At 34.2% G+C, this 19,750-nt stretch overlaps 1 protein-coding gene across 10 annotated transcripts in view; it reads left to right on the top strand.

Annotated features, from left to right (window-relative positions):
* Positions 1-2,945: 2,945 nt before the first annotated feature.
* The window catches only part of LOC110443573 (nuclear factor 1 X-type-like), a 95,298-nt gene continuing 78,493 nt past the window's right edge, over positions 2,946-19,750 (top strand). For 5 of the 10 annotated variants that reach the window (XM_021487864.1, XM_021487863.1, XM_021487862.1 and 2 more), the window contains exons 1-3: positions 3,791-4,279; positions 12,971-13,126; positions 17,694-18,069. In XM_021487864.1, coding sequence (XP_021343539.1) covers positions 4,253-4,279; positions 12,971-13,126; positions 17,694-18,069 — 559 coding nt within the window. In that variant the 5' untranslated portion in view covers positions 3,791-4,252. Of the gene's footprint in view, positions 3,144-3,788; positions 4,280-12,970; positions 13,127-17,693; positions 18,070-19,750 lie in introns of those variants that run through there. The other 5 variants (XM_021487858.1, XM_021487855.1, XM_021487856.1 and 2 more) reach the window with 4 other exon arrangements.

The raw sequence follows: 19,750 nt of genomic DNA, 5'->3' as shown, positions 1-19,750 counted from the left end.
ACGCCATTTCACGAGAGTAGCTGATTTACAACTGCGATAAAGCTTCGATATAGCCACCTGCACACTCCCCATATCTCCAATCAGCTCGCTGTGCAATGGTACTGATTCAACAGAAATCTGTGATAAAACTTGCTAAACGATGTCCCTAGATTTCATTTTTTATAGATATTTATCGCAAAAGCATCTAATAATTTTCATATATATATATTTGGATAAAAAATATTAGAAAGTATTAAAAATAATAATATCAAATTTGTATGCGTGTAGAACTCGAGGCTCACCTGCAAAAGATTGTCAGATCGGTACCTGAAAATTATGAAAGCGCGTGCACTTTGTTATGTGTTCGCACTAGTCCGCCGTGTCGACTTATCTGATTGGCGTTAATTTCCAGGAAGTAAAGGTTTGTACCTATCGGCACAATAGGTGTAATATAAAACCATCACAACGCTATCCAAAGTACATAGGAAGATGTAACTTCTTGTGAAGGAAGAAAAATAAATAAAGATGGGGAACGGAAGAATTTTTATTTAAATATTTATTCAGAGAAATTCTAATTTTATGTCCGAAAGCAAGGAGTAATGCAAAAATCATTGCAGGGTAGGAGCCGATGCAGGATTCATAATATGTTGTCAAATAGTGCGTGGCAAGAAAGATAACTCGTGCAGGTTTAGCTACAAAACTTCCATAACGGTCTCGGTGCCGTCTTCCACAATATCTTATCTTTTAATTTATTTATCTAAAATAAGCAAAGAAATCTAAATTGTTAATAAAACGTCCTTGACCATTTTTGACATTAAACACATTTTTTTGGCCAAAATTGTTTCAAAGAATTAAGCACATATTATTTTGACCGTTTGTCAATTACGATTTAAACGTATTTTATTGCAAATAAATATTTTCAAAAGAATAGGACGCAAGTTTTCACAACTTACAGTCCTTTTCTTCAAATACATGAATACACCGTCAATTATATCATTAGAAAAATGGAGTCAAATTCAACATTTTATGAGTAAAGTTCAATTTTTTTTTTTTCGTTGGATGTTATATCGAAATTTAAACATTTCATATCCAAAGCTAGGTTTTCATCACCATGAATTAAAACTTATCTGTATATTACTCTACAAGCATTACTGTTAACATATTTATTGCCAATAAAATTGAACAAGGGATTGGACACAAGTTATTACAACTTATCACAGCATTGATATATACGACTGAAACATGAGATCGGTATATTTACTATGGTAGCCACAACTTGCACTTTTGTACTATGGACCAAGCTTACACGGGAAAAAACATACCTGAGAGAATAACACTGTCTTAGTCTAGTATGAATATAATTGATATATGAATAAAAAAAAATGTCCCCACACATGTTATAAATAGGTTGCTGCTTACTTTACCCAGATGTTCTCCTTGCGACTGTTAGAAAAGATATTTATTTCTATAAAAAAATATATTTATTTTCAGCAGAAGCTGCAAAATTCCCTTCACACAGACGAACAACCCAAAATATATTTTTTACTTATTATCATAATTTTACGATAAAGCGCGCCATCAAAAACGAAATCGACCATAAGCGTGAATATTTATACCTGTAGTTACACACGAATACAATAACGAAACATGTATTGTATAGTGAGTCATAGTTCACATTTATCTTTATTTAAAAATTGTAGTTTCCCCTCTTTTAATTCGATATGAAAATATGTAAAAGACACATCACATTCTAATAAAGCGATATTGCAATGATACATTTTTGTTTGTTTGTTTTCATAACAGTTAATTAACTTTTATCAATCTATGAAACCAGACAGAGCCTTATGGAATGGTTTTGCTTTATGATAGTATCCGAGTTATTCTTCATCGTATACTTTGTTGTCCCACATTTGGCCCCTGTTGACTTTAAATACTGTATAGAGACAGAGACGTATATATTACGTCTCTGATAGAGGTCAGCATGGCCAGTAATATCGCCTTAAATCTTCCGTAGCGGATCATTAAAGGGGTGGGTATGTCGTCTTTCTAAGGCTTTCATTTTTCTAAGAAAAAAAATCAGACAAAAAAATCAACAAAACCATTGCATTTGGTCATCCAGAACTGAGATCCCCCTGGACAACTGACCCTTTAGAATATGCGTCTGGAGCCAAAAAGTAAGATTTTCTTGAAAATATCCATAACGGTCAATGTCACATTAAAAACTTAATTCAAAATCTGTCTTAAAATATTATCATTCATTTATCGCTTGTTCGCTTTATCAAAAAACTCATTGTTAACTGTGACGTTTAACAGATATCGCCGCGCGTGCTATTTAATTGGCATACCGCATGTCCCGCTTTCACTATCTTTTTACAAATCTGGCAATAGTATGAATGGATGGTTCTATCGTAAATGGGCGTGGCCAACCATCAATCATTATTCAATCAAGTCTATATTCAGTAGCAGTGGACTGCCCTACTTTTGGTTTCGATTTGGAATTGAAAATGGAGTAAAATGTCACATTTCTTTCATATATATAAAATTGATAATTATGCATAACATCCTTCAAAATTTTCTTTTACAAATAAGGTTTACTAAATTAATTCCAAAATACTACACTGCACATTTTGTATCTTATATGACACAGGTAAGGAAATATCTGAATATGGCCTTCTTTGCTATAAAACAAAAATCTCATGCGAAGAAATTTGTTTTCTTGACTAATGGACATTCACAACATTAATTAAGACGGGAAAATGTTGCCCCAGTCGCAGTATTAGGTCGAATTACATCAGATTTTATCAAAATCTTGAATGATTTTCCCGTAGGACACTCGTACACGGCTGTCAATCATTATCACTGTAAATAAAATACACGCGATGTGATTGGTCAAACGCGGAGGAGTGATACCCAATGCCTCCATATTTGGAAAGCGACAACAACAATAGTTCTCTTCTCAAAACATACTACGCCATAGACTCTAATAGAGGAGAACCCGGGGTCAGTAACTTTGGCGGGTTTCCCAGTGTAACGCCAGAGGAAAACTGTGATCAAAAGTGATCCACCATCCATGTAATAAGTTCGAGTACGAGATTATGGATTATTTTATCTATGGATGAAAACAAATATACTTCGGACATGAAAGTTATCAGAAGATGACCATGGTGAGTGTAGCCGAGCGGAGTAAAAGTGCTGAACCCACCATTTCTAAAATCAGAATTTGTCCGCTTTGATTAGGTCAGGTATTGATGCCAATGTTTTGTTGTTCCCTTCCAAACGTAAAGCATGCATATTTATTATTAGAAATTGGCAGGGAAGTACTTGGCGTAGTTCTTCGTCAAGGATTATTTTCCAAAATGGCTGCCAAAAACTCAACTGTTCGTGTCTGTGCGTGCTTGTAGTGGTACTATTTCGATTTTCTGGGTGACTGGATGATTTGTGTGTTAGATATGTTAATAAAAAGGACATATATGTAGTTGCCGTTTCAACAAGTATAACTTTGTTCATGAATTTGCGTGCACAAGGGAAATAATGGCAGGTTTAAAAGGCAGATGATGTGTATTGGAGCTGAAATGTTAGCCAGGGTCGCTTAATACACAGTAAAAAGCGAGCTCAACCTAGTTTAAAAACTTCGATAAAAGAAGCAAAAACTCCCCCAAAAGTTAATTGAAAGTCGAAAATGTGTTAATATAAATCTAATAACAACATTCCTGTGTTTATTCAACCTTGCGTTTTCCGAAACGCAGTAATGATTTGATCTGTCAAAATGGAGGCCCCTTAGCACAAGCAAAACGTAAAGTCCTGTAGTGGTTTTGTATTCGTAGAGTAGACAGTGTAGGCCAAATTCTATACCCCTATTCTGACATCTGATTTCACGTTGAGTTATGAACATGGACTAGCTAATGAGCTATTGGTTGAATGACACTGAAAATAACTCAAGTGATTGGGTCTAGTTGTAGTAAGATGGTAAGATGTGTTAGCAATCTGTCGTACACATAGTTCATTGATATTTAGAAGTCGTCCGAGGAAGAAAAAAATCTGCTGTCATTAGCAAATATAATTTGTGCATATAACCGGAACTTAATTAAGGATCAGTGGGCACAGAAATGTTTTGGAGATATGTTCTGTGAGCAGTTCTCTGGATTTAATGTACGGATTTTGTCGTGTGTAGAATGTTACACATGTTCAGTTGTGTATAAAATGAACCTGTACACCTGTCTGGAAAACTGGAAAAACAATTTCAGCGATGGATGTTTAAATTTGATCTGATGTGATGTTGTGGAGTCAACATACAGCTATGGTATACAATTATTTCCATTATATTTACCTCAATATTGTGCTTGTAGAATGTTTAAATGTTATGGCTTGACACTACTTTGTGAAGTAGGGATAAGGGTGAGACGAGATAGTCTATACAAAAAGATAGTTTGTAGTATCTAGTTTATTTACCATGGTAGTTTTTCTTTGAATTAATAATTCAGAAGGTTTCTGGTAAATTAATACTCAATACAGATTGTCGGTGTATTATGACACTGTGTAAAAATGTGTATTGCTTTACACAAGCCTAGAGGTAGCAGACCTGCTTGTTAATTAAGCCAAACATTTCCTTCATAGTGACAATAATACTGAGTGTTAACTTGAACTGTTGAAAGGATTGGTCTTTTTGATTAGTGCAATTTACCTCCCCTGTCATAGACAAAAGTCGTTAAATTTTTACTAATTAGCATTATAATGAAAAACTTGGAACCAATTAACTTAAAAATGTTTGGTATCATCATAAAACATTTTAAAGTTTTTTGCTCTTGTATGAAACTATTGCTATCATATATTACTTTTAATATATCTCTAATGTAGCCTCCCAATGTATTTGGAGTAATTGGAGACATTTTTTAAACCAGGATTATGTTTCATAATCTGAAATATTGTGCTTTAGCTCTAAATCTTTAAAGAATCAAAGATGGCTGTTAGTGCTTTTCACAAGTACTTCATACACTAATTATATAATTGAAGTCGAGGTACCGTATGTACATAACAGGGATCAATGATATGTTCAGGACTTTTTGTTTGTATGGTCAATCAACAATTCCCTTTCCCCTTCAACTGTGACAGGTAAAAGGATACCCACCTGTAATAATCCTGTATAAGACTGTTGGTCAAGGAACTGGAGTGGGAGGTGAGGATATGAAAGGGACACATACCTGAGATCTGTATTATCTTTTATCCCCTGTTTTTTCTTTCTTTATTGTCACTGGAGTAAAATGTAGTGGCGTGTCATTCATTTTTTCGTGTCTAAAAACATGTAGAGGTTAGGTAACAATTTGGACTTTGCTATGTTGTCAATCATAATGTAGTTGTGTGCTATGTTGTCAATCATAATGTAGTTGTCCGCCAAAAACTCAACTTAACTAATATTTAAGGAATTGTTTGCCATCATTGCTGCAACTGGTTTGTTAAAATGGTGACATGCTAAATTATAAACAGTGATTTTGTAGATTTTTTTTTTTGTGTGAATCCTGATCAATTTTTCAAAGAGTTTGATGAAACTCATCATTAAGAGTTATCAAAAAGTTGATGCGTCCCACAGGAAAAACATCAGGCCCGAAAATCACTGCTAAAATTCTACAATCCGCATAGCTAAATGGGTTTGCTGGTTATAATAGAATTGGAAAGATTGTCTGGCTGATCTGATAGTGTCGTTAGATGATACTACTGGTGTACATTATATAGTATGTGTGGAATGTGTAATTGCATCATTTACAGGTGAAACATGGTCCGGTGACGGAGAATCATGTTACATATGTTTAGTGCAGATTATACCTGTGAAATACTTGTCATTTGATTACAACTTGTCATCTAATGACAAGTAGATGACAAGCCCCGCCCTTTTCATTCTATTTCTGAACTGTATATATATATATATATATATGTGTGCAGTATACTGGTAGGTGGTGGTATGAAATTAGAGGAGGGGTCAGTTTCATTGCCATATCACTTGACCTACTGTTTAATCTTCTCAGTATCCCATGTGCTAGATAGCTATAGGCTCTCCATGAATCTGTGTGTTGAAGATATTTTTAAATCAGTGAAAGATGTCACTTTATCAAGTTTAATGAATCATATAAGATAAATATACATATTTTCCCCTAATTGCAGAGGTTAATTTAGGTGTCGGGGCCCACAACAATGTACTTTTTCTGAGGGCCAATAATCTTTTTGCAAGGAACTTATGTACATTTTGATGGTTATTTCAGGAAGTGCTACCTTCTATAACCTGTATGCTCGAAGTGAATTCTTTTCAGTTGAAATGTATATACCAATAATGAACACACCCATATATGTAAATTATCAGACATAGTTTCATTAAGCATGGTTGTGTCGATAAAATTCATGTAACCCCTCGCACTCCTTCATGTTACAGTTTATTTAAGACTTATCTGACACCTGGTCTTGGGTGAAACTGATGAAATTATGATTTTTTATATCATGTAAGTTTAAATTTCCTCCAAATATTAATCGTACATAATGAGCGGTTGAAAGCCAATCTGTTCAGGGATACATTAAAAAACAGGACTCCACATTGTGTCTATGGATCCGGAGCCGAATTCCTGACTTCAGCAGTGCAGGTCCCTAATGTAGGGTATCAGAACTGTCTGTATTATATGTGTCAAACTTCTCGCCTTCCTTTACTACTCCTGTCCCGTCTACCTGTCGACACCTGTGGCCTAGCTTGTAAATTGTAAATACAGTGGTGTGACCTTTTGTGAGAGTACGAACCTGTATACCATACCTATATCCAGCCTACCTGTGTTCAGCCCAAGTTTACCTGTGTATTACAGGTATACAGTAGCTTTGAAGCTTTGTCCAGTCTCCTGTGCCCAGTTACTGGCTTGTATATTACATAACCAGAGTTAAACCTTGGTGACATCCTTCCCCCTCAATCTCAGCACCAGCACCATATCTCTTTATATGTGCAGGTTATAACGAAGTGTAGGTCTGGTCACCTTCACCCACAGTACTACCTACAATTTACATGTAAGTACAACTAACAATCAGCACATCAAGTTATAAAGGGGTGTAGGTCTTGTCCCCCTCCCCAACAATACCCCAAACCATTTACCTGGAGCTGCAACTAACAATCAGCACATCAAGTTATAAAGGGGTGTAGGTCTTGTCCCCTTCCTCTACAATACCCCCGCCCGTTTACCTGGAGCTGCAACTAACAATCAGCACATCAAGTTATAAAGGGGTGTAGGTCTTGTCCCCTGCCCTCTACAGTACCCTCTTCCATATACCTGGAGCTGAAGCTAGCTGAAACTAACAATTCAGATATTACACTTGTGTCGCTTGGCAAGTGTGTAATAGACACCGGTAATCATCAGAATATAATGTTTTTCTCCATCTAACCCCTTTCTCTCCTTCCTCATTTCACAATATACAACTTTTTCCTGTTCAGCATTATTTCCTTGTGACCTTGTGACCTTTATTCTAGGTACCAGCCCCACTGCATCAGTTATTTTCCATAACTGTATGATAAGTTGAAATCTGATTTCGTCTTAACCTGTCCGTTCTCCTTGCTGACCTCAGACAGAATCTCTCTTATAGTAGCCTGTTTATATTGACACTCTGTAGTTCGTAGTACTTTTATATAATTAATTTGTCAAATTAAAAGAAGATAACTATAAACAAGGTTGTAATAGAAGTTTTAGACATATATTTTGTACATGGTTGGGAATAGACCTCAGTAAATATCGGCTTTTTGGTGAAAAGTTTCGGCATAATGATAGACAAATAATTTGATATACATACTTTATATAATTGTCACCACAAGCTAAGGTCATATGAGAATGGGTTTAGATTATCTATACTATAAAGTAGAGGGGATATATAAATAGAAGTTATACAGGGAAGTATAAGGTTTAAGACATATCAATCCTGTAATATAGGAGCCTTGCAGTATGTGTGCACTTCAGTGTCTCAGTTATGGTATAAGTTTGTTTGTAATAACTTTCGAATAACTGAATAAAAAAGCTCCGAAAGAAGCAGCCTGTTAAGTACTAGGGAGCGTTGTAAAAGTCTCGAGCGTATTACTAATTTTGTTTACACACTGGTTGATGACCAGCAAATAATTTGATAAAAAAAATGTCTGGGGAGTCTAAGTACATTTTGTACCAGTGAATTTGATTGCCTTGAGTTCCTTAATTGTTTATATCTCGCTGAATGATGACCGCAGTTACGAATAATTTGATAAAAATAAAAAGAACATGCGTACGAAAATTGGTGAAGTGCTTGGTGAAAGCAAAATCACATGGAGATGCATAGTACCAAATACAAAGCACTAAAAATCTCGACCCTGTCCTTCTCCGACCAATTCAATACAAAAATATTATATGTATATATAAAGGACTAATTCTTAGGACTGGGTCATTTCCTATGATTCAGACATTTGAAGTAATCTAATATAGCCAAATGTGTAATTCAAACCCACACCAGTCCCCACTGATAGCTGATAAAACCAGCATGTAGGAGGCAGTGTTTTACAGGTAAATGAAGATGGGAGAAATAGCTGCAGGTCTTAATATGTTTGCTGCAGGTGTAATGGATTGGTAACTAAGAATGTAGTCCAACCTATTTTCAACACATGTTTACATCCATATTATGTCCTTTAAATATTTCCTTGGCTTTTTCTAGAACATTTAACAAATCCTGCATATTTTATCTATTTCTTTATTTTCAACTCAATTTCATAATTAGTACAGCAATTTTGTGATCAAACTGCGAAAAATGTGTATCTAAAATTTTAACCTGCAATGATCAGAATTAACTTTATTTTCTTACCTGTATAATATATCTATCTAGATTTATTTTTTCTTATGCTAACATTTTTATGGGGTTATTTATTTTCAAGAGAAATTACGATACCTTCATTCTGGATTAAATTGCTCAAAAATAAGCTAATGAAAAAAAAGTAAAATATTTTAAAATAAGTTTATAGATGCGGCTATAGGAGATACTACGTATACACATACACGTACATATGTACGCGAGATATTCTACACGTATAAGGACGATTTTATCAATGGAAGAAGAATCAAAGCTCACGCAATGTGACTATAAAGAAAACTCGGAGCTCTGAAATGTTCTTTTACGGTATAATCAAACTGTATACATATTTAGAATATCAATAGCCCGTAATCTTCTGTACATATTGCAGACAAAACAGTAATGTTTAAAATCTGATACCTCTGTTAGGTCTCAATCCAGCGGTGTGATTTTCCATACAATACACATATAGCATGGACACATATGCAGCCTGTTACAACAGTTACTGTGTACACATATGTGTACAGTTTAAGATTATATTGTAGTACAATATCTTCACATGTTCCGAAAGTTAACTACAAAATTTATATTTCAAAGCATTTACGCTTTTTACCAAGTTTGAGACCCGAAATGAAAACTATAAAAAGCTATTAAAAAGCCTTATTTGAAACAGTGCTGTTGAGGGAATTTCATCAACATGTTTAGAACTTCAAATCTTTTTATGCTTTAACCTAATGTGGGTACATGTACATGGGCAAAACAATATCATGATGTAATTTAAAAACAAAAAGTGAGTTTTTAACATGTATTTATGTACCAGTATTTAAACCTGTATATGAATGAAATTAATTGATTTGGAAAGTTGAGAGTGTCTGCAATACAGAGTAGCTTTTGTTGAATATAAAGCAATGATAGGTTCAACTCATTTAACACTTTTAAGTAAAGAAAATCAAATACATATAGATATTTTATGTCAAACTCTTGATTTGTGTACATGATTTATATCCTGGATACATTAATCTTGACAGCATTTTAAATATCAAATACATCATTGAAATCTAATACTACCAATACATGTTGTCTTTGAATAAATTTTGACTGTTAAATTTAAATATTAAATATGTTATTTACATTTTAACCTGTCAGTAAATTTTAACTCAAGCTGTTAATAATTGATATGAAGGTCGTGTTTCTGTTGAAATGATGAATTGCAAGCTTATTTAAAGAATTAAAACACACACACACACCAATTTCTATGGTTATTATACATGTACCAAACGTAACAATTTATAATTCTTTATACAGAGATATAAGGATATTTTTAGACTAAATGTCAATCACATTTTCTTAATATTATGAAAGGTATTTTCTTTGGTAACAGGTCCTACAATTAAAATATGGGCAATCATATGCATTTACTTCAGGTTTTAAGGAAACCAATGTATTGTTGAAAAGAGGAATATATTGATACTTAAACAACTTTTTACAGATAACTGTAATATCTTTTGTAGAATCTAAATTTAATTTTATTAATAAAGATTATGTTGATGAGTTACTACTGGGAAAAATAAAAATTAAGCTTGAAGAGGGAAATTTTGGATAAAACAAGGGGGTAATTTTGGGCAAAATAGAAATTCTAAAATTAAACTTCTGAAAGGAAATTAAAAGTACCTGTCAATTAACAACTATAAATGGCTTAGATTAATCACTGAACTAGGAATGGCTAACAAAACATTGAAGTTTTGCATATTATAAAATTAAATTCTGTATTTACTGTGAAACTGTTGGTACTTTGTAGCTTTATTACACATCTTAGTTATAAGCATTTGAAAGTGTTCTTTTGCTGTCAAAGTTTGGCGGGAGGTATTTATAGATTGATCATGAATATAAAACAATATATGACTCTGAAATCTTAATTAAGTTGACCTGTTTTCAATGATCGTACCAGAAGTTTAAAGGCTGTCTTCAATTGACATACATGTATCGTTAAACTTTTTACTACTGTCCTTAATACCTATCGCTTTGGTTTTTCTTACACATATGAAATTCAACGTCTAAGTATTATGACTCTTGATCCTAACCACTAAGTAAGGGGGTGAGAGATATTGACAGTTCTCCATTATCATTTGTCAGAAGAAGGTTAAGACGTAGCGACCAGCCCGTAGTTTATGTATTATAATGACTGGTCTTCTGCGGAACCTAGACACCTTAAAATGTCCCTTGATAGGTCAAAACTGTCGGCGGCGGAGGAGGGCGCTGATCGCTAGTCATCTTGGCGGGGTGTAATAGTTTGTTATATAATTGCTTCCAACTTTTGAGACCCTTTTTGCATTGGATAGTCGTACCATCTTGGTTGGGGGTTCTCCCGCGTCACTGCCCTCGTCAGCTTTATTGATCGATCTGTCCTATAATATCACAAACAGGATGGCGATATTATAAGGTGTTTTTTTTTCTAATATTATGGTATAGAGTATTATATGTTTTCCAGACAGTAAGTGAGTACATACATTCGTAGTACACTGTCTGTGTGAAAAATGTGTATACAATTTCTGGTCCATCTACAGTAAAATACCATCCCTCCATAAATCATCACTGCTACACAGGGAAATCAGATCTACTTTTTTTTACAATGCTTCCTCAACTAAAGAGAATAAAAATGCATGTTTTTTTAGGATCCAGGCATAATGGCTGGGTAATGTGATATAGATACATTAGCTACACGTGTGATACATGGTAGTTCATGTGCGTAGTTCATGGTAGTGTGTATTTCATTATGTAAGACTGTTTACGACCCATTAATCACACTTTGAAGTAAGGATGCCTACATACACATGCACATGTTACCTCACATCCGCATAGTTTTAAAGGGAGGAAAGCGACCCCTAAAAGGTCACCTGTTGCGCCTAATTGACAAAATTAGGACTTCATAACTTAATCAGACATGTAGTCGTTAACAAATGTAATTCATTATGCACAGCTACAGTATTCCCGAAGTCCATGTTGATGCATGCATGCTGCCTGATGATATATATATGCTAAAAGTGATCATTTGAGGGAAGAGCTGATTTGAAAAAGTAGAGACATATTTCAGTGTGTGCTAATGTTAAGTGAACTTAATTGTTTTTAAGGCACTTTGTCATACTTCCGATGCTAAAAATATGATCATGAACTGTAAATTATTTTATTTACTTTGCCATGCTTATAATTAATAATAAAGGAACTTGCATAACATGGCCAGTTTTTGTGGAGGTCATTGATGCAGTGGTTTCTGTAGAATTCTTTTCAGGAGAGTCGTAAATGTCTTGTTGAAAATTTTGAGGAGTCCCCTAGCTAAGAGAAATAGTGGGTACTTGAACAATTCCAGGAAGAGTCCGGGACTCAAATATTAAGTCCCGAAAATTACAGTTGGATGACCTTAGATATAAAACAGATGCTGCGTGTTCCATTATGTTCATAATGTTTAATGTACCATGTACATAATATATTATATATGTATCTCTTACTCAACAAAGCAAACTCGTATGTTTACATTTTCAATATGTGATGCTTTAGTTATCATTATGGAAGATCATTGGACATGCATGTGTGTCTTTTGCCCAAAAATACACGATTATTAACCAATAAAAAGTGTCGATACATTGACAGCTTGGTAGATTCATTCATTCCAGATGTAGTGTAACTTGGATCCTAACTGTGTTAAAGGAATAAAAAAAAAAGCAGTTGTCGTATCTACTTTCCTGTCGGCTAGGACCAGTTTTGTCTGACTATGATTAATATAAACACTCTTACTTAGTTTTGATAGTAATTAAACCTCCTGAAAATGGACACTAAATCTTTGTAATTGTAATAACTTCATATTTCTGATAACGCGTTAATGGACAAACCTTGGTTAAATCTATAATGCCAATCATGTTATATATTCAATTTGTGAAAAAAAACCATGAAAACTTTCAAGATAAAAAGGGTGTTTTAGATATCGGAGTTCATAGTCAATAATTTGGACTGCATAAATAGGATTTCAATACTATACTGTCAATTATAACCCAACATGATGAATGATTTTATCAGAATTCCTCTTCACCAAAATACCATTGTGTTGACTGGTATAATACGGTCTACGTTAGATATGCTGGATACTGGGAACGTAACTGATGATATTTTATCGTTTCAGGATGAATTCCACCCCTTCATCGAGGCGTTGCTCCCTCATGTGAAGGCTTTCTCCTACACATGGTTCAACCTCCAGGCAGCAAAACGCAAGTACTACAAAAAACATGAGAAGCGCATGTCAATGGACGAAGAGCGCAGAGTCAAGGAAGAATTACAGGTGCGATAAGACATGTCCCTCTGGATTTTCTGATATCTCCATCTGTATTATCAAACCCTAGAATGGCTTTACGCTGCTTGTTTTCTGTCTGTATTGTACAGATGTACACATTCATGTTTAAATTAGTATAAGAGCAGAGCAGCACTATTCCATGTTCACATGTTTGGTGAAACCCTTACCTGAAATTTTAGATTTTTTCAATGAGTACAGTTGAATATTTTTTTGCCTAAAAATTTGAGTGATATGAAGTTATCAATATTTTTAGAACTGTTTTGATTCTGCATATCCGACATTCTTGACTCTAAAGACTTTGGAATATGCATGCACTGTGAAGATTGGCACAGTGTTAATTATGTTTGAACCTTGATAATCTGTACACATGTGCCTAACATGTAGGACAGGGGCGGTTATTTTGTGAATGGCCGCTAGCCTACGCTATAATGATTTTTTATTAGAGTGTCTGTTTTGCTGAGGGCCATTGTCAAATTCTTGGAACATGAAGTTTTAACTGCATATTAAAGTTTTGATAAATGGGTTCTTCTCTGCTTGCATGTAATTTAAGATCTTTGAATACAATATCTACTGATAATTTTCATTACTAATTAATATCTACAAACCTGATTGAACGTATCTGAGGATATATGGTCAAAGAAACATTGCATTATAAGTATTCTTTAAAAATAAATATGTTGTGCAAATAAAATAAAATGTAGATCCCTTCTATAAGATATTCTTCTGCAATCAAAATTGCACTACATTTATATTAGTATATTTAAACATGATTTCAAATTCATCAATGAATATTGATCAGAGCAAAAGGAGGGGCTCTCTGACTTGAAGTTGCGTGAATCTGTGAAGTAAAAGTCAGTAATTACATGGTTTCACATATCAGCTTTATGTAAAATACTTCTAAAACCTCAAAAATTAAAAAACATTACCTGGAAATTATAAAAAAAAAATGAATCGTGAAACGTTTTAATAAATCTATTTTTTGCTTGTATTGCATTTTTGAATGTCAATTTCAGATATATATGGAAATTGTTTAAGTCTACGACAAAGACAAATCTAGACAGTTAAGTTTTTGAACATGATATGTACTTTTAAATATTATCATTTCACGTGTTACGTGGTTATGTGCTATTGATTTTTTAAATATGACCTTGTTTTCTATGGATCATGTACAGGTTTCAAACTTTTAAAGTATATTTAAATATCTGGGATAATATACTTCAAAATATAAAACAGATTTGCATGAATGCCTGAAATGATGGAGATGGAAAATATTTAAAATCGGGATACATGTATATCAAAAAAGATCGGCATCCGTGGCACGTCAAACTTACAACTTGGTACTGACAAAAAGTTACAAAAAATTACAGGCTTCTTCACCGCGATCAATATGTATCTGAAGATAATTTGTATGTTGCTTGTCAAAAACTGCCCGTAAAAATGTTTTCTCTGGGGGTTTGTCTCATACACGTAAAAATTAATGACTAAACATTCGCTTATTTATGTCTTCTTAATGGCATTTTAAAGTTTTGGAAGTCTCAAATACCCAATTCTCTTGTTTTGAATATGCATGCAAGTTTTTCAGAATTGATGAATAGCATACCAAAAAAATTACACGTATTTAGGCCCTTGTTCAGCGAAAAAGGTGTTCAAAGGAAAAGATCAAATATAGATGTAAGTGTATGTATAGGATGCACTGATGATTTTCTAATGAAAAATTGTGAATGATTATAACGAGAAAGAGTGAATTCAAAGATAATACAATTTGCAAGGATGCATTGAATTAGATAAAAACAATTTGCAAGGATACATTTAATTTTGATCTTTGGGGGAGTTTTCAGATTTCACAGTAAATTTTATTCTACTTCTGTGAAACTTGAGTATTATATATACAATTGTACAAGGATTTACACTTCAGTTTCACCTTTAGGCTTCTCATGTGAAAAGATACTAGGTCTCACATTTCACAAATAAAAAAAAGACAGGAAAAAAACAACAAAAAACTAGACATGCTTGTAAATGATTGTAATCATTAGTGGTTAGCCTTGTGGTTAGTAGTGGAATGTGACAAGGTCAATTGTAGGTTTGTATCTGTCACATTTCTGTTGATATTTCCTGGATCGCAAGCACCACTGTGTAACCTAATGAATATCTGCTCACTAGTACCACGTAAACACTGTAATTATTTATCTGATGGTGTATTACAGTACAATATGTAGTTTGACTCCATTGAAGATTCTTTTGAGTGATCCAGTTACTCTAATTAGGTTCGATTTATGACAACTGCTCCGTCCTTACACTGATAAAATGCCACCATAATCTTGTTGTCCTTGTTGTCTAAATCATTTAAGTACAGATAGTTCAGTTAAATAATATTGTCATCAAACTTGATGAACATTAATTGTATATGGCCATCCCATGCTGTCTTTCTGTGTCATGAACAAGCATCCACGGTGTATCTCTGGCCCATGTAGTACATATGTGTCTATTGTTGTGTACAATCATGTACATTTAATTAACCCTTTCATCCCTATGTAACTTTAGTAGACTCTACCATGCATTGATCTAGATGAGTCCATTATGGTCTACAGTGGTGAAAGGGTTATACAAACACTTATTATTTATCTCCGGCCCATGTAGTTTATCTGTGTATGTGTAAAAACACTTATTATTTATCTCTGGCCCATGTAGTTTATCTGTGTTGTGTACAGTACACTTATTATTTATATATCCTGCCCATGTAGTATATCTGTGTAGTGTTTCAAATACTTATTCATTATCTCCGACCCATGTAGTATATCTGTGTAGTGTTTCAAATACTTATTAACTATCTCCGACCCATCTACATCTAGTATGTCTGTCTTTTGTACAATCATAAAGTATTATTTTAATCTTCGTCCCATGTATAGTGTGTTTGTATGTGAAGTGCTACTGTACAAATATTACGAGTCACATAGTATTCACATTTTTATCTTCTGCCCATATTTGTATGTGAAGTGCTACTGTACAAATATTACGAGTAGGTTGGGGGAATTTGATCAGGTTTGATAAAAATGGTATCTCTCTGCACCGAGTGTAGATATTAATAGCATTTTTATAACGTAATACTGATAGGCACTTTTTTTCATCAAAACCGCTGGTTTGTAACATTTCAGCACATGTGTAGATAAATGCATATACATTTTTGTGCAGCTGCAGTGTGATGGTCAAAATAGAATCAAGTTTCACTGAAGGTCGAGGTCAAATTTTTCTACAGTACAGATAATTTTCATTTAGTATTATATACATATATCTTGCAGTGTCATAAACTGCATTCCAAAAACTGTAAACATCTAGTTGGTGTATATTTTTATATATATACACATAATATTTATATGTAGTAATGTAATATTTATATCCTCTTGTCATGCATACATGTATTGTGTGGTTTTTAATTCGCTGCATATTATGCAGATTAGAAAATCTTTGTGCTGCTCGTTAGGTTTGCAGAGGATGAATTAGTAAAAAAGTAATACCTTTTTCAGTGATATTGCACTATAAAGATTTTTTTGTGTTGATAAGAGAATTTGGTTAGGAAATGCTTGCACAACTTTGACTTTACAATACATACATACAGTGTATAAATGACAACATACATCCGTGTACAATTCTTGCTATTCATCAATTTAGTAAATACACTTTAAGGATTTTGGAGGAGCTGCTACTCAGTTTCTAGGTACCAGTTGTATACCACCTGACAAAATATCTACACATGTGTGCTGGAGACGTACTAGTGTTTCTTTTTTATGTTGGGATACTGTATATATAGTGCCACCTCACTTGAATGTTACAGCACAGACACTTTAGGACCCGTTCTAGACCATTTTATGACTCCACCTGGGTTGGGGGGGGGGGGGTTGGGTTGTATCGTTATTAAGTAGCTTTTTACAATTTTCTGTATGTCCCAGAGATATGATATCCAATAACGTAATATAATTGTCTTTGGACAATTTCTGTTTTGATACAACAGTCAAATTCCTACATGTTGAATGCCTGTTTGAGCATTACAGGTTGCCAGGTCTAGATCAAATGCCAGTGATTGAACATTTAATCAAAGAATCAGGTGCAAAATGATAAGCAATAAACTTTTTCCCTGATTTTTGTGATGAAGACCTCCAGTAGCATGGTCCAGAAAGTTGTGTTGAAATCAATAAAATATCATTTGAAGCAGGTATTGTTCATGTTTCAATGTTAGTCTTGCTGAAGTCCTTAATAAAATGCTGTTCTTTGAAAATTGATGCATAAAGCAGCAAGTGCAAGTTGGTCTCTCTGTCTTGGACTAATTCAAACAAAATTTGAAAAATACAATATCTAGTACATGTGTTTCTTCATCTGATAATGTTTCAAAAAACTTTCCAATAATCACTTATGTTTGTTACTGGAATATCAATAGTTAAATGGGTTTGTAACATATTTTATGGTTTATAATGAAAATTTGATTATTTCAAAATAAAGACTTTTCAAGACAATGAACTGTGTTGTATGTACATGTATTCTAAAACCTGTATAATACTTTCAGAACGAAAAACCAGAAATAAAACAGAAATGGGCCTCAAGACTTCTGGCAAAATTGCGGAAAGATATAACTCAGGAATGTCGAGAAGATTTTGTGCTTAGTATAACAGGAAAACGACCGCCGGTATGTGTAAGCAGTAACCCGGACCAGAAGGGGAAAATGCGTCGAATAGACTGTCTACGGCAAGCGGACAAGGTTTGGAGACTGGACCTTGTAATGGTTATATTGTTTAAAGCGTTACCGCTGGAAAGTACTGACGGGGAGAGACTTGAGAAGTCACCCGATTGTATGAACCCTACACTGTGTGTTAACCCACATCATATAAGTGTATCTGTGCGCGAGTTAGACCTCTACTTGGCTAATTTTATTCACAGCTATGGTGAGTATTGCAATATTAATTGGGCATTATATGTACATGTGGGGAATCTTGTCCAGGAATGACAATATTTGCTTAGTGTTTATCATTTATAAAAAAAAAATCTCAAAAAAGAGGCTAAATCAAATCTTATCATAGCATTAGAAAGTTCTTATTTAGCAAAGAAATATTCGAAAATAATTATGAACTTGAATACATACCATATGCATACGATGATATTAATAAAATCACCTATATAACCACAATTGAGAACTGAGATAGTTTGTTTGATGTAGGCACAATTTCACCTTTATATGATTTTGTTATAAATGTTTAAAAGATCCTTTTTCGGAGGTCGACCGGTTTTCGCTTTGTATAATACAAACCAACAGCCCTTGTCCACCAGAGTCTGTCCTAGTTGATTTTCACTCCTCTATATACCTGATATTGGTTCTATCGGCTGTCTCTCGGTGAAAGGATTGTTTAGGTATTTGCTACAGATGTAATTTAGGAAAGATTAACACCAGGACTAATTCACGGTTATTATGTATTTGCTCCCTTACTGTATGCGTGAGTATTGACATCAATTAATGATCTAATCTCAGAGGAGATATATTTCCCCGTGATCAAGATTGGTCTGTATCAGACCTTATTCAAAAAGGTTTCACATAAAAACCCGTTGTATTTGCACAATTTTCCTAATTGTCTGGTAATAGGCCTGTCTTTACACGAGATCAATTCTCCAAATTTTTAAGTTGTGATGCTAAATGTGGTAGTTGGGTTACGGAATTGTCATTAGTTATAACTGGACATTGAGGGATTCAAGCTGTACATGGAGGTACGGGACTGTGACTGAGGTTTTGTGCGAATAACTGTACGAAAATGTACTTTGTGAGATTTGTGTGTGAGTTGATTAGCTAATGTACAGCTTCGATGAAAATGATGGAATTTTAGGGAAAACAGACTATTACATCATCATGCAGTGATAGCAGATATACTGATCAATGCTGACAAATTTTATACCCTCATGGATTGGTTTGACACATGTGACCTTGATTATTGTAAGCATGTAGAAAAAAAAGTCTTAAAAGTCATAACCACTGATAACCCTTAGCCGTTCACAATTGGTGTTGGTAGTGATGCTTTGGATTTGTGTGAACTATGAACTATAAAAATACGGACATGTAATTCTAGGTTTGTTGTGTGTTGTATGTTAGGAGATGTGTGGCAGGTTTGTTGTATGTTGTATGTTAGGAGATGTGTGGCAGGTTTGTTGTATGTATTGATATTTTTAAATTAATTTCGTGTAATGATAGTTAAAGAGCAGTGAGCTAAGGTGTAGCAGGTTCTGTACTGTGAGAGGTGTAGCAGGATCTGTACTGTGAGAAGTTTAGCAGGTTCTGTGGAGTGAGAGGTGTAGCAGGTTCTGTGGAGTGAGAAGTGTAGCAGGTTTTGTGGAGTGAGAGGTGTAGCAGGTTCTGTGCTATGGGAAGTGTATCAGGTTCTATGCTGTGAGAGGTGTATCAGGTTCTATGCTGTGAGAAGTGTAGCAGGTTCTATGCTGTGAGAGGTGTAGCAGGTTCTATGCTGTGAGAGGTGTATCAGGTTCTATGCTGTGAGAGGTGTAGCAGGTTCTATGCTGTGAGAGGTGTATCAGGTTCTATGCTGTGAGAGGTGTAGCAGGTTCTATGCTGTGAGAGGTGTA

The sequence above is a fragment of the Mizuhopecten yessoensis genome, unplaced genomic scaffold, assembly GCF_002113885.1.
Source record: "Mizuhopecten yessoensis strain PY_sf001 unplaced genomic scaffold, ASM211388v2 scaffold716353, whole genome shotgun sequence".
Classification (NCBI taxonomy): domain Eukaryota; kingdom Metazoa; phylum Mollusca; class Bivalvia; order Pectinida; family Pectinidae; genus Mizuhopecten; species Mizuhopecten yessoensis.
This window is presented reverse-complemented; position numbering and strand designations above follow the sequence as displayed.